The sequence below is a fragment of the Vicugna pacos genome, chromosome 29, assembly GCF_048564905.1.
Source record: "Vicugna pacos chromosome 29, VicPac4, whole genome shotgun sequence".
NCBI classification, from domain to species: Eukaryota; Metazoa; Chordata; class Mammalia; order Artiodactyla; family Camelidae; genus Vicugna; species Vicugna pacos.
The window spans coordinates 15,177,575-15,193,162 of record NC_133015.1 but is presented as its reverse complement, the minus strand read 5'-3'; the positions used below and the strand labels follow the sequence as shown (position 1 = coordinate 15,193,162).

The 15,588-nt window shown below is 39.9% G+C and overlaps 1 protein-coding gene across 1 annotated transcript in view; it reads right to left on the bottom strand.

The window, feature by feature from the left end:
• The window catches only part of LOC116278920 (uncharacterized), a 35,319-nt gene extending 19,841 nt beyond the window's left edge, over positions 1 to 15,478 (bottom strand). The window contains exons 1-6 of the mRNA XM_072951660.1: positions 15,457 to 15,478; positions 14,186 to 14,301; positions 10,447 to 10,597; positions 8,725 to 8,841; positions 7,175 to 7,300; positions 790 to 921 (exon numbers count right to left, since the gene is read on the bottom strand). Of these exons, the coding sequence (XP_072807761.1) occupies positions 790 to 921; positions 7,175 to 7,300; positions 8,725 to 8,841; positions 10,447 to 10,597; positions 14,186 to 14,301; positions 15,457 to 15,478 (664 nt within the window). The remainder of the gene's footprint in view (positions 1 to 789; positions 922 to 7,174; positions 7,301 to 8,724; positions 8,842 to 10,446; positions 10,598 to 14,185; positions 14,302 to 15,456) is intronic.
• Positions 15,479 to 15,588: the final 110 nt, after the last annotated feature.

The window sequence follows — 15,588 nt, the reverse complement described above, 5'->3', positions numbered from 1 at the left end:
TTTTACATCCTCTGGTCAGCCACCAAGGTGAAGCTTCCACTCCCTCCACAACAGTAATTATCAGACATCAGGCATCTCAAACAGCGAGGAGGCAGGCATCAACTTCTGAGGCACCGGATCCTTCTCTGGATCGATCTATCTCTGAGTTCTCTTTTACATTACGATAAAGAAATATATTAGAAATGATAAAACAAATCTGTTGCCTTGCAGCTTCTACCCAATCACGGCAGTTTATAGAAATAACCAAATCCAGAGCTCACGCTAGCAAGCAGTCAAATACACAAACGTTCTTCCCTGGCAGGGCACTGCAACACAGATCTGACATAGGTTTTCCTTCACATTTTCTACAATGTTCTATTCTTTTCATCTTGGGATAGAATCAAATCTTCCTAAAATCTGTGAAAATCACATTGAACGATAAACTGCAACCTGACAAAGAGATGAGGAATGAGACAGTAAGATTAATTTAATATTATATACAATTTAAGATTATGCCACATTTAGTATTAAACACAATTGAACAAAGGCTGCCAATTTTCTAACGAGGAAAAAATCATAAAGGGTACTCAACAGTAAAACTACACTGAGCACTCGACAGTCCATCTTGAATCAAAAAATCAAATCAACAGCAATATTCAGTTTTTACTCCAGGTAAGATGCTATACCGGGATAGAGTTAGCATTTTCTTTACATGTGTTAATGATCTCTTCTCAGTTTGGAATATAAACGATGTGAGCAATGGAACTGGATGCCCCTGTCCTTACTGAAAACCTGGGAGTTAATTCTCACCTGTATTCACTTGTTTAGGACCCTGAGATCCATAGCCAACCTGCCTGCTTTGATTCTGGGCTACTCCACACCAGGAGAATTCAGAGCTTTGTGGCCTTGGCAAGTTCCTCAACCTCTCTGTGCCTCCAATTCCTCATCTGTGAAAGAGAAACAGTACTGCTAACTCACAGGATTGTAATAAACTTCAAATGAGTTAAAATATATGAAACACTTAGAACACTGGCACACAGCAAATGCTCAGCCGGGGTTAACACTTTATTATCATTAAAATAAGGTGTTCAATGAAATCAATTCCATTTTACTGGTCGTTTGGACTTTGTCTAATTAGAATGTAATGCCAGCACATAATTGTTTCTACATTCCCGGATACCAGCAAGAATGAAGAAGCTGAGAGACACCCTATTTGTACTTAAGAAGGTGATTGCTTGGGACTGTCTGAATGCTGTCATTATAAAACTTGTGCTACAGACAGGCAATAAGGATCACAAATCCGTCTTATGAATGGTCAAAATAAGGCAAAGATTACTTTAGTAATTTGCTTGAGTTACCCATGGAACAAACAATTGCATTTAATCCACATATAGAAGCAAGTCAGTAAGTTACATGAATAGAGCTGCTGCAATATTAAACACCCAGATGTCCAAAAAAGCATTGCCTGTAACTGTCAGTGAGCTTTTGTTAAGTTGGTTCTCAATTTCATACAAATCACTGAGTACACATTTGATTCTGGAAGTTATTTGACTCTACTCTGCCTTATTCACAATGAAAGAGGGGACGGGAGGGAATGTAGATTCTTGTAAAGTGGTAGCCAATTTCCAAGCCTGGTGCCCCATAATGTCTCTAAAATATGATGTCCCTCAAGACTCCCAACTAGAAGAAACAAGCAGGACCCTGAGAAGGAACTGCCTCACAAGTGCTTAAAGAGGGAATGAATGCACAAATGTTGGAAGCCTAAAACAAATTCAAATTTTGAATTGCTATAAACAGTGAGAAACTATGAACACATGGTATGAGTTCGACAGTGAAAAATTCCCATGGAAAAAAAATATCTTCACTGACATCACTCAGGGTCTGACTTCATCAGCCACCTGCAGAGGCACGTGCCTGCATGCCACTGACATCACCTCAGGTGCATGCAATTTGGGGACATGAAATAAAGTTCATGAAAGTATACAGCTTCCTTGAAAAGCAGCGGTTGATTCCCTCTTAGCTTGAGCGTGACTAAAACAAATACTGTAAAATTCCATTCCAGTGAGCAGCTTCTTTGGGTTTACTTGGTCATCTGCATACATTTCTCTAAGGACCATCTCTCCTGAGATTATCTGTCTGTGAAGCCGTGGCTTACTTTGTTTATCCATATTTCACTTAAATTGACTAGATTAAAAACTTTCAAAATCCTGAATAATGCTTGTGAGCAGATTATATCTTAATTAAATGCTGGCGTCCCCCAAGGCATTAGTGACTGCCCCTTTTTAACCTCTCCCCCCCTTATATAACAATCTTTTCAATTGAGAGACTATATCCAGCGTTCTTATTTAAAGGAAAAACACTGTTTCACAGTCTTGTGGCTCATTTCTTACATATTTTTGAAAAAGATGGACAGGGTAAAACCTATATTTTAAAATATGCTTTCACAGAAAAAATACATTCAATACATTTCCATGGTAAACATTAAAAAATAAAATAGTCTTAGTCTGACAAGCTCTTAAAAGTGGATTTTTTCTACACATAATCTAAAAGGCATAATCAAATTGGATTTATCTCACCTCTAATCTGTAAGACTATAATTATTTCATTCATCATTTTAGTTAAAATGAAAATACCAAAAACACCCACAGTCATTTATAGTTTCTGACCTGTTCCACACCTCAAAACAAGGGACTTTAAAAGCAGTCCTGCGTTACAACAATCTTTGTCATACTGTCATGTCCAGAACTCCCCCAAGCCCCTCCAAACTGTTAATTTCCTTCTTAGTTCATCAAATATTTAATCCCCAGTGCCAAGTGGCTATCAGTGAAGCCAACTCGCATATCAAATTGTGAACCACGTGTGTTCACTGATTTCCTTGAGCTCCCTGTGACTGGCTAGGATTCACCTTAAGACATCTAATTGCGCCTACTGTCCTTGACTTTAAACCAAGTTCTACTCCATTGGAATCTTTAAACAGCTCAATAGCTCCCTCTAGCCTCCGTTTATATACTACACCCACAGGTCACAGTCAAAGGTTAGGGGACTCCAGCCAGCTTATCCTCACTCTCTTGGCCAAGCTTCTTATGTGGCTGATAGAGACACTCCCCTGATCCAAAAACCCAAGGCTACCCAGTGCCAAATGGTCGTGGTGAGACACTGAGACAAAGTACAGCCATTCAGGATGCCAAACGACAGGAAGCAACAAACATGATTTCATGAATAAGCTCAAAATCAATAAATAGCTTTCCCAAGGAAAGAAAGCAAAGGGAAAGTTATCACACGTATTATTACTTAGTAGCTTATCCTTTTAACATGAACTGCTTTTTCTGTTTGCATAAGCTTCCTATTTTATAAAACAAATGCAACCTGATGTTTCACATTGAAAATCAAATGTGTTGTGAAGAATAAAAATAACCCTCAAGGAGACAAGTGCCAAAATTATTTTCCCCAGTGGGCAAAAGGGACGTACAGTAAGTATAAGCATTTCACTTCACTATAAAATGTGTATATCTTTATATATAGGCAGATAAATGGATATGAATTTTAAGACCGCCCCCCAGCAAAAAAAAAACAAAAAAAATTTTGAGATTTTGATCTTAATCCAACATGCCTTTTTATGATTGAGGGACCACTCATAGATGACATATATTTTTCAAAATAACATCAAGCCATGTTTTTAATGTTAAATTTTTAAAGTTTGCTATCTTGGCCAAAAATTGATTTTTTAAAAATTACATGTAATTTTCTACCAGTGTTTCTACTGCTCAGCAGAAGGCTAGGATCATTTCCAAAATGGAACGCCCTGTGTCACTACAGATGATAACAAATGTTGGATTTACGTTGCACATTCTGTATTTCTTTATGATATGGATTTCAGAAAAAAAAATCTGAAAACTCCACCTTTGTAATCTAGTTGTCCAAAAAAACTACAGGGGTAAATATATACATTTTCTCCCTTTTGGCTACATAAATTAAAGCTGGGAGGCTAAATACAATGAAACTTCAAATTTGGAAATGGCCTTAGTGACAGTTTAGTTCCATTCCCATTTTTGCAGATGAAGACATTAAAGAAAGGTCTTGTCTAAGATCAAAGCTATGTCAGCACAAGAACCAAAGTTAAAGCCCGTGTCCCTTGACCTCGGTCCCAGGGCTCATTACGCTACATTGCTGTCTTCCATTGCCTGTGTTATATGAACAAGAATGTTTTTAAACTTCTTTGTCATGGAATAAATACACTTAAATATTTTTTCTGCCTATCCTCCTCCTTCTCCTATTAATTAAAGAAAAAAAAAACTTTCACATTCTGAATTTGCAGTATAACACAGAGCTGGCCTACATAATATATCAAATCTTTCTCCTACTGTGATGAGGGAGCACTTGAGCCTGGAGCCAATTAAAATAAACAGGCCCATTGAATCATAAAGGCCTATTTCTTTTCCATGGTATTTGAAAAGAAGAACAGATTTCAGCAAACTGAGTCTTACAAGAGGTGTGAGCTGAACTTGACATTCTGTGATAGTAACAGATGACAAGACAAAATGTGAAAATTGCATTCCTGAGTTAAAGTGTCTAAGAAAAAAACCCATGGGAAGAAAATGTACTGATGTCAGTTGGGTTGATTTTCAGTAATGTTACAACACTTTTTAAAAATTGAAAAAGTATTAAAATGAAATCTTTCTAGACCAGCTGGTTTCTCCTTACCTGACAGACTTTTATGTAATTAGATGTGATCATGCCAATTGCCTCTGAATCAGTGTTTATTTTTCATGAGTAATAGTGACATCTAAAAAGTATGGAGTGTTTAAGTACATGAAGGCATGTTCCTATGTAGCTACCTGTCTACTATTCATCTCTCTAATATCTAACATACGATATCCATATATTCACTTAATCATCAGAACAACCGATGTGACAGGTCCTATTAGTATCTCCTTCTGTAAGATATGTACATTGAGGCTCACAGAGATTAATTATCTTGTCTGTTATTGACTTAATGATTAACTTGCAAGTAATAAAGGCTGGGATTAGGATCCAGGCAATCTGGTGCTGGAATATGTGCCCTTAATCACTATACGACACCACAATAATAATAAAAAAAAACTATTTGATGGAACATAAGCACATTCACAGATACTTAAAATGAATTGTGATAGAAAGTAACATAAAAAATGACTTTCTCAACTTGAAATATATGTGCTGAAGGGTCAGAAAATTCCTGAAGGAATATAAAGAGATAAATCTTTCTCTTCTGACACTGCACAAATTTGACTTAATTAATTTGAATGTTCAATGGCTTTTTTTTTGCCACATTTAGCAAATAAAAATACAGGGCTCACAGATAAATGTGAATTTCAGATAAACAACAAATCATTTTTAGTATAAGTATATCCTATACAATATTTGGGACATACACTAAAGAATTATCTATTGCTTATCTGAAATTTAATTTTGACTGGGTGTCTTGTATTTTACATAGAAACTCTTCATAGGGTATAAATATATCCAACTGACTAAAGTTATTTCTAAACTATATGTATCGTGTATATATATATATATATATATATATATATATATGATATATATATACACATATATATATATATATGATATATATGAGACAGAGTTTCATCTCAGTTATTTAGAAGGCAAACTTTAGGCTTCCTTATGGTGAAAGAAAGAAGTACAATCAGAATTACAAGCAAATAGGCAGGAGGAAGGAAGGAAGATTGGGAAGGAAGGAGGAGGGGAGAGAAAGTAAATGGGAAGGAAGAAGAAACTAACGAATGTCTCTGGCTCCGCAAAAGTGACCTGTGAACATCCAGCAACTGAGAGGAACCTATCAGACCATAAGAGAAAAGGATCATGCTTCACGATTCAGAAATTGGTATACTTCCTACCATGAAAAGCAACACTTACATCAGCAAACAATTGCACAAAAGCTGGGAATTATATGGGAGAGAGATTAGAAAGGCAAAAAAAAAAAATATATAGATGATGGAAAAAAGATAAAAGGGAGTTACAAAGAGCCTAAGTAATGTCAGTGAGGGTGGAAGTCTTAACACAAATGGAGATCCAGTGACTTGAATCAGCACTGGTCTGGGTGAAGGTGTGATGGAGTAGGTCAGTCTTTCATTCTCAGGAACTTCCACGAACATCAGTTACCACGTTAAAGCCGTATTATCATTTGGCCAATCTTACAGCATGTTAAGAGTAGAAATTAGGAAGGTGATGGCAAAACCATTTTTAGTTCAGTTTAGTCACCAAGAATACGAATCTGTCTTGCCACAAATCTGCAAATTTCAGTGGTATGAGAGAAGTTATGTAACTTGCCTAAAGTCACAGAGCAAGTAAAAGAGTAGAGTCAGGATTCAACCCCATGTTTTACAACAAAAGTCTCATATTTATTTCACTTAGCAAAATTATCATACCAACCAACGTATTTATTTGGCCAGGAGGGACAGTCACTATGGTAGAAATGAGTTAAAACATAATGCAGTAGAGGTGTTGCCTCTCGTGGTAGTTTATTCATGGAAAGCAAACCCAAGTGAACTATGTTTTAGAATCCAACTAATGAAAAGATGAAAGAATTCCCTTATTATCATCACATCGTAATGGAAAAGACAAAAGTGTTTTATATGAAAATACTTAGGACTGAGTCACATGCAAAGAGATAAAGAAAACTCTGTTACCTTGATAGTGGTGATATTATTAAGGGTGTTTGTATATGTCTAAACTCATCAAACTACACATTAAATATGTGCAGTTCTTTGTATATCAATTACATTTCAATAAAGCTGTTAAAAAATGAATGCAAAATTGAAATATTTCCATTTAAGAAATACAACAAAATCAGTTATCAAATTTTAAGCAAAAGGAAAAAAGGGGAAGATTAGCTTTAATCTTATGAAATTGTAGAATTCTGAGCAGTTTATCCCTGGAAGAGTTTGGGAACAATTGAATGTAGAATGTCACAATGTTGATGAATTATTGACCATTTGCACATGTACAAATATTGCAATTAGTAAACATCTTCAGCATACTGGTCACCTACTTAGAGAATCGTTCTAAATACTTATCTAAAAGGCCTCTCAATCCCATTCCCCTTGCCAGTCACTATGATAAATTATTAGTTTATCTCCACCTACCTCCTCCAATTTCCAGCTTAAAAAAAAAATGTAAGCTCTAAATTGTTTGCCTTCAGCATTCTTGGCCTGAGTGTCTGCTCCAAAGTCCATGAGCAAGCAGGCGAGCTTCCCACTGGACGCCGTGGCCACCGCGTGAAGAGGGGATTCCAGTCCCCGGCCTTGGTTCACACTTGCTCCTAAACAGTCATGAGAACAGAGAGTCAGCCGAGGAGCAGAGTCCCAGCATCCCCTTCTCAAGGCACTGCACCTCAAGGCTCCCTGACAAAAGGGCATCCCAGTGGGCACGGCAGTTCTCCGGAGAAACGGGAGATGACTTGACTCCGTTTACAAACGTGGGGGAAATGCCCCCTGACGATGGCTGAGCGTGCAGTGCCTGGTGTACGGCCTGTGAGGGTCAACACCATGCCCTGGAGCACCAGACACAGTGTGATACCTACAAGGAAAATCCTGGTGGTGTGAAAGCTGCACATTCATTACTCATGGAGCCCAAACACTAGCCAGACCAGAAGTGAGGCCAGATGGGGAAATCCCAGCTATGGCAGGCAGCCACACATGCAGAGCAGCTGCAGTGGGGCTGAAACCTGAGACTTGGGACTGTGTGACTGGGACTCTGAAGAGCAACCAATTATGACAGCATTGCCTACATTAGGGTAGCCAATCCCAAGATCCCAGGGTAGGTGGCAAAGTCCTCCTCCTCAGGGAGAAGGTAGATTTCTAGGACCATCCCCACCCAATTCCATCCCTATACTATCAGCCAATCCCCACCCCAGCCCAGATGCTGGCTTACATGTGGGGACATGTGGCTTTGCCTGAGTGGCTGTCGCTCTCATAAACTGGGAATCTTTGGCCATCCAACAAATGTTAACTCAGTTGTTCTTGCACTCAGCTTTGTGAGGGGTGCAAAACCTGGCCCTCTCCTAATGAGGGGCTTAAAATCCACTTACAATGATAGAAGAGAGAAAGAGGGAGAGAAGGAGAGAGACCGAATCTTCTAATTCATGGTAATAGTTACCAACTGAGTAGAAGGCAATAAGAACTCTAAGAACATTTGGTGGCAAGAAAGATTGCTGGAGTTTTAAACAGTAAACAGGACTTAAATAATTAAAGAGGTGATGAAATGGTATCCCAAGAAGGGACTGGACACACAGCAGGAAGGCGAAAAAGAATGATTCAACTTAGGCCCTTTCAAAGAAAATATAGTATTTACAATGCGCTACAAATGGGTCAACTTCTATTTGCAAATCAGAGAACTGGTGAGGAAGGCCCCAGATAGGGAGACTCAGCCCTAACCCAGTGGCTGTGCAAGTCATGCAGAGCCTAATGATGTCATTGGCTGGAGAGAGGGAGGCAGCGGAAAGGGAGAAGTCATCACGGATGACCATCCTGGGAGAAGACACCAGCGTCATTATCATCATGCTCATTACAGTGAGAGAACTAAAGGTCAGTTTAAAGTCACTCCCCGTGGGAACATAGTATGAGCCGTGATCCCGTCCGACTCCCCCGCCCGCACTCTTCCCTCTGCTATGAGAGAAAGAGCTTCCAAATAGCTTTCATTTCCTTTTCATTTACTGTCCTTGCTATGTTTTGCTTTTTGTTTTACCCGATTCCAGAAGCTTCTTGGCACAAGCCACTTGCAGGTTTTCACAAGCCAGATAGCTGATGTTATGGTCAGTGTCACCCCCGTGAGCCACAAGAGACTCAATGCACTCCACGTGGCCTGCAGCCCGAAGGGGGAGCAAACAGTCACAACACACACTCTCTCAGCCAGGAAAACATCACCTTGCCCATTTCTGTGTGTGTTTAAAATTTCCAACAACTTATCCAGGGACCAAAAGCCATTTCTTTTACTTAGAATAGGAAATGATCTTCCACACTGGTGCCAGTTAATGGGTTGACCATAGGATGTGACCTACAGCTCTGGGTGGAACTCCACTTGAGTTGACCAGCCACGGTAAGCAACAAGCAACCATCCACCTCTTCCAATTGTTTATGGCTTGGTAATCAGTCCAAGTGCTGAAATCAAAGTGAGAACTGGGGAAAGGTGTGGAAGAACAGAGACTAAAGGTGGATCTGAAGAGGGCATAGTGTGGGCCATGGGACAGGGAGAAACAGGCCACAGTGGGCACAGGTGAGTCTGAGAAGAAGGTACCAGATCCAACATGAGTGGCACCCAGCGTGGCCAGCTAGGTTTAGTGAAAGCAGAATCACTCTTCCTTGCTCTAAAATGTCAGTAGTTGAAACATTTGCACCTTGGCCTCTCTCTTGTCATACCACTTTAGTTCTATGTGTTCAGTGAATATGATGAGATAGCATCTCTCCTCGTGATGAAATGCCAGTGCTTCAGGAGCTAACTATAATACGGGTGGATCCAGTCAAATAGGGCTGCTGTCAATGGGATATGAACAGCCCTCCTGGCAAGGTATGGTCATCACTGTGAGAAGGAAGAGGAGGAGGAAAATCAAACAAAACGAGCAATTTTATCTTTTGTCTCAGAGTTCAGAACAGCAGGGAAACTGTGATTTTATGAAAAGAACTACCCCAGATGAGTAAGTTCTGGGGGTCTAGTGTACAACATGGTGACTACAGTTACTAGCACCATGTTATAGCCTTGAACGAGAGTAGATCTGAAATGTTCTCACCACACAAAAAAGGTAACTGTACGAGGGAATGCATGTGTTAATTAACTTAATTATGGGCATCCTTTCACAATATATATGTATTTCAAATCGTCACATTGTACACCTCAAATAAACACAGTTTTATTTGTCAGTTATACCTCAAGAAAGCTGGGGGTGGGGAGAGTTACCCCATACTGTATATAACATCTTATATTTCCAAAAGTTGCAAGTTTGTTTTCACTTAGCAAACCTAGGTGGCCCTGAGACAATATTTGTTAAAGCCCTAAAATAGATTGTAATCTGTTTTATAAAATAATTTGATGTTATGTGGTCATGGGTTCAATAATATATTCTACAAATGTTGATGGAGAGTCTACCATGTGACAGGCCCTGTTCCAGAAATATAGCCATGAACAGCATTCCAAATGTTTGAAAAGGATGCTTCTCACACTGATTGTGCATCAGAATTACCTGGAGGGCTTGTTCAACAAAACACAGATGGCTGGGCCCCATCCCCAAAGTTACTGATTCAATGAGTCTGGAATGAGGGCCCAAGAATCTGCATTTGCACACCAGGTTGGGAAAGGATATTTCTGGTCCCAGGGCCCCAGATTGCGAGCTACTGTCCCCTTTCGCTCTTCCCTGCAACGGGAAGAGGTCTCTTGAAGGAGTGGATGGAAAACTTAACTTCTCAACAGATCTACCTCTCTTAGCAGCTTTGTGGATGGGGGAGGCCAGACCACTCACAGGGTGGGGGCTGGCTCCATGCTGCAGAAGCAAATTCACACAGTCCTGGCTGCCGCTGACACAAGCATTAAACAAGGGAGTGTGCCAGTCTGCAGTAACACCATTCACCTAGAAAACAATAGCTCCAGGATGAAGGCAGGGAGTGGGGCGACCCTGATTCAAATCTAAGTTCCATCACTTTCAAGCTATTATTTAACTTCTCGGAGACCTTCAATTCCACAGCTATAAAATGGAGACAAAAATAACAAATTCTACACAGTTGCCATGAAAAGCTGAATGAGGTATGGATTGTAAGCTACCAAAAATGTGTCTGAATCTTCTGTCTCCTCCATGCCCTCCCCAAGAACATGAACTTTGAAACTACTTAGGATGGTCAATAGCTTACAAACTAATCTCCTTATTTTAAACACTCCCATCTGAGATCCATCCCACTCCAATCCAATTTCCCCACAACAGTTAGAGTAATCTTTTAAAATTGTTGGGGGAGGGTATAGCTCAAGTGGTAGAGGGCATGCTTAGCACGCACAGGGTCCTGGGTTCAATTCCCAGTCCCTCCTCTAAAAATAGATAAATAAACAAGTTAAACCTAATCCCCCCCCCCGAAAAAAAAAATAAAAATAAAAAATAAAAATAAAAAAAAATTGTTACTTATTTTCTTTTCAAAATTAAAAACATTGCTTCCATACAAATATAGAGTGAACACAAGCCAAAGATTTTATGCAACTCATTCATTAATGAGGGAACCAGTAAAACTGGCTGGCTCAAAGAATTTATAGAGCCAGTCAGTGGAATGCCAAAATAAACTGGCTAATCGATACAAAGCTGGTTAATATCGTACAGGGCCATAAAACTGGCATCTTTGGGGCGATCTTTGCTAGCATTGGAAACGAGACTAAAACTTACAAGCTAACATCTAACATCACAATGTAAATCAAATGGCAAAGAATGAAGCCAAATGCAGGTGAATTTTTCTGTATCAAGTAATTCTTTGGTGAACCTGTTTTTAAACAATGATGCTGTGAAGACTCATAGGTATTTCCACGCGACGCCAGGACAAGCGAGTGAGGCACAAAAGACGGCCAGGTGCACACTTGCAGGAGACGCTCACTCCCAGGGTCATGAAAGGGCTTCAAGACCCCGAGCGTGAGCAGCTCTTTAAAGTCTGCACCCTTGGCACCTCTCTTGCGTCTGCTTGGTCCTGGCCCTGTTCTCAAGTTTGCGGTAAGTCTTCTTAAGAAAAACATAACCCTGACGATGCACTCGTCTATAGCTCTCTGAGGCTCTCAGGGCAGAGCCCGTTTTCTTGGCTGGACAACAAAGCTCATTGTGTTCTGACCTCTCACCTGCTCTGCTCTGCTGCTCTAAGGAATAATGATTTGAAGTCATGAACCAGGCGCTCAGTTTCACTTCTAGGCTGTTGCACTTGTTGTTCCCAATGGGTGGAAAACCCAGTGTTTCCCCAACCCACCATTCAGCTGGCTACTCCAACAGATCCTTTAGGTTTCAAGTGAGACATCATTTCCTGTAAGAAGCCTCTTCTGACTCCCTCTTTCTCCATCAGAAATAAACGACTTAGGAACACTTCTGTGTGTTCCCAACAGTCCACTTACTATTTGTACTTATTACATTGGGGTAGTTGGCAAAAATGACCACAGATTCTCGGCCCAAGATGCACAATCCCTTTGTAATGTGGTTTTCCAACTCCTCCCATCACAAGATGGAGACTGTTCGGTCCTTGAATCTGGGCTTGCCCACATGAATTGCTTTGGCAGATGGGACAGTAACAAATGTGATGCTAGCAGAGAGCTGACCCTTTTTTCCTGCTCTTGAAATCCCTGCTACTATGTGGAAAAGCCCAGGCCTCCTGCAAAAAGATGAGACACCACAGAGAGATTTCCTGTCTCCCCAGACTTCTCAGCCATCCCAGTCAAGGTCACCATGAACCAGTCTGCCCCAGCTGACCTATCAGCTAACTCCAAATGCCTCAGTAAGCCCAGCTGAGGTTACCTGAAGCAGGCCAGACTGAAGAGCTGTCCAGCTAACACAAGGAACTGGGAGAGAAAAAATGGCTATTGTCTTAAGTCAATAAGTCAGGGTAGTTTGTTACACAGCAAAAACTAATAGATATGTCTGTGAGTTTCTGGTTTGTAAACCACAGTTACCAAAGGGGAAAGGGGTGGAGAGAAGGATAAATTAGGAGTTTGGGATTAACACATACACATTACTATATGTAAAATAGATAAGCAACAAGGACCTACTATATAGCATAGGGAACTATATTCAGTATCTTGTAATAACCTATAATGGAAAAGAATCTGAAAATGAATATATATATATATTTATATTTATATGTATAACTAAGTCAGTTTGCTGTACACCTGAAACTAACACATTGTGAATCAATCAATCAATCAATCAATAAATTTTTAAACTAATGGATAAAAAGTTTATTGTAATTGCCTGCTGTGAAAAAAATACAAAAACAAAAAAAGTGATTGCCTGTTGTGGCTGAGATGCTAAGCATACAACAAACTTATTTCCTCTCTCCTGAGCACAGAGCCATAGTATGCTTCCCAGCCTCCCTGGTGATTAGACATGGCCTGAGTTCTGGTCAGTGTGATGTGAGCAGAAGTGACATATGTCACTGCCAATACTGGCCCTTCAAAGTCTTTCATTCACAATCCTCCAAGTCTTGTCCCCTTCCAACCATCTGGAATGGAGCGCACATGGGAGCCACTTGTTGAAGACAGCAGAGCAATTGGATGAGAGGAGCCTGTGTCCTGGAATCACCTTGGAAAATAGCCACCCAGCCGGGAACACCCACAATGGAGTTTGAGTTGAACAAGAAATAAACTTTTATTATACTAGACTACGGAGATTTTAGAGTTTATCTCTTAAAGCAGCCAGTGTTACATTCAGCAATTTACCTGTTTATCTGGTTGTCCCCTCATTTAGTGTATAAGTTCCTAAAAATATTTATCTAGAGTTAGGCACATAATAAATACTCAGTAACTCCCAGGTGAGAGAATATGAGAAAGCCATGTCGAGTTTTTGAGCAGATTTTCCCATCGCTTTTGAGCATGAGAGGACGTAGTTAATGTAAGACCTACTGGTCCCCACTTTGAAATTCAATGACTTTGTATCTTCCTTCTCTAGGATCTCATTATGCCGCTCTGATTCCCATTCTCAAAATAATAATGTGCCTTCTCTCTCTCAATCCTCACAATACCACAATATGCTACATCATGTTTTTGGTTATTCTCCCTGTTTTTCTTTTTTCTCATATGTAGACTCTAACAGCTCACAGGCTAAGTGATTTGTCCAAACTTTCCAACGTTAGTAAATGGTAGAGACGGTCTGGGACCATTATTCAGGTCTTATGGAGCCAAATGTTATATGTTTTCTACAATGCTTCATTACCTTCCACCCATACGAATGAAGGCAGAAATCTAACAACTATTTATCACAAGCGATTGTTTAAGAAAATGACACAGACTTTCATCATTACTTTCTAGCTAAAAATGCAGTATTTCATCTACCACTACAGCAAATAAGGTTGATGAACATAATACTTTTCAAAAAACCCTGTTCATATTTCAAGTCATACTAATCAAAAATACTGGAAATTATTCAGAAGGACTATAAATAGTCATTTTTCATTCATGGTTTCTAAGATGTGATTCGAGTTGCCCTCACCTGAGCTCCATGCTTTAATAAAATGTTTGCACAAGAAGGATGACCTCCAGGACAGGCTTCATGGACTGGGGACACATAATCTGCCGTGATGAGGTTCACAGGCCACCTCTGGAGGGCTGAAAATGGGCAGAGTAAGGAGTGCAGAGCAAGACTTCTGTAGCTCTGGTTTCCAGCCATGAAACCAGCACAAGATAATTTAAAGTTACCCTGGCTCATCAGTAAAAAGGCCACGAACGATAAATGCTGGAGAGGGTGTGGAGAAAAGGGAACCCTCCTACACTGCTGGTGGAATGCAGGTTGGTGCAGCCACTGAGGAAAACAGTATGGAGATTCCGCAAAAGACTAGGAATAGACTTACCATATGACCCAGGAATCCTGTTTCTGGGCATATATCCAGGAGGAACCCTACTTCAAAAACATACATGCACCCCGATGTTCATAGCAACACTATATACAATAGCCAAGACATGGAAACAACCGAAATGTCCACCAAGAGATGACTGGATAGAGAAGCTGTGGTATAATTATACAATGGAATACCAATCAGCCATAAAAAAGAATAAAATAATGCCAAAGACAGCAACACGGATGGACCCGGAGAATGTCATTCTAAGCGAAGTAAGCCAGAAAGAGAAAGAAACATACCATATGATATCACTCCTACCTGGAATCTAAAAAAAAGAAAAAGGCAAACGAACTTGTTTACAAACAGAAACAGATTCACAGACATAGAAAACAAACTTATGGTTCCCGGCGGGGAAGGAGAAGGAAGGGATCAGTCGGGAGTTCGAGATTTGCAAATACTAACTACTGCATATAAAACAGAAAAACAACTAGTTTATACTGTATAACACAGGGAACTATATTCAACATCTTATGGTGAAAAATAACATGAAAAGGAATATATGTATACTCATGTGTGACTGAAGCATGGTGCTCTACACCAGAAATTGACACAACAGTGTAAACTGACTATAACTCAATAAAAATTTTTAAAAAATGATTCTTTTTCTTTGGCTTTCATTATTTGAAAGTGACATGTCTTAGCAGTCTCTTTGTTTTTATCCTGTGTCCCTTTATCTTCTTGGATGTGTAGATTAATCTTTTTCATCACATTTGGGAAGTTTTCAGCCATTATTTATAAAATGTTTTCTGCCCCCTTTTCTCTCTTCTATCCAGGGGACACTAGTACACGTTTGTCGGTGTATGAATGTGCCCCACATTTCACAGAGGCTCTGTTCCTTCCCCGTTTTCTCTGAGCTTCCACTCACATGGTCGCTTTTGCTCCGCCATCCCGCTTCTACTCTTGAGCCCATCCAATTTCCACTTCCATCTTTGTACCTTTTAACTTGACAATTTCCATTTTTATGATTTCTATCTCTTGACTGATACTATTTGACGAG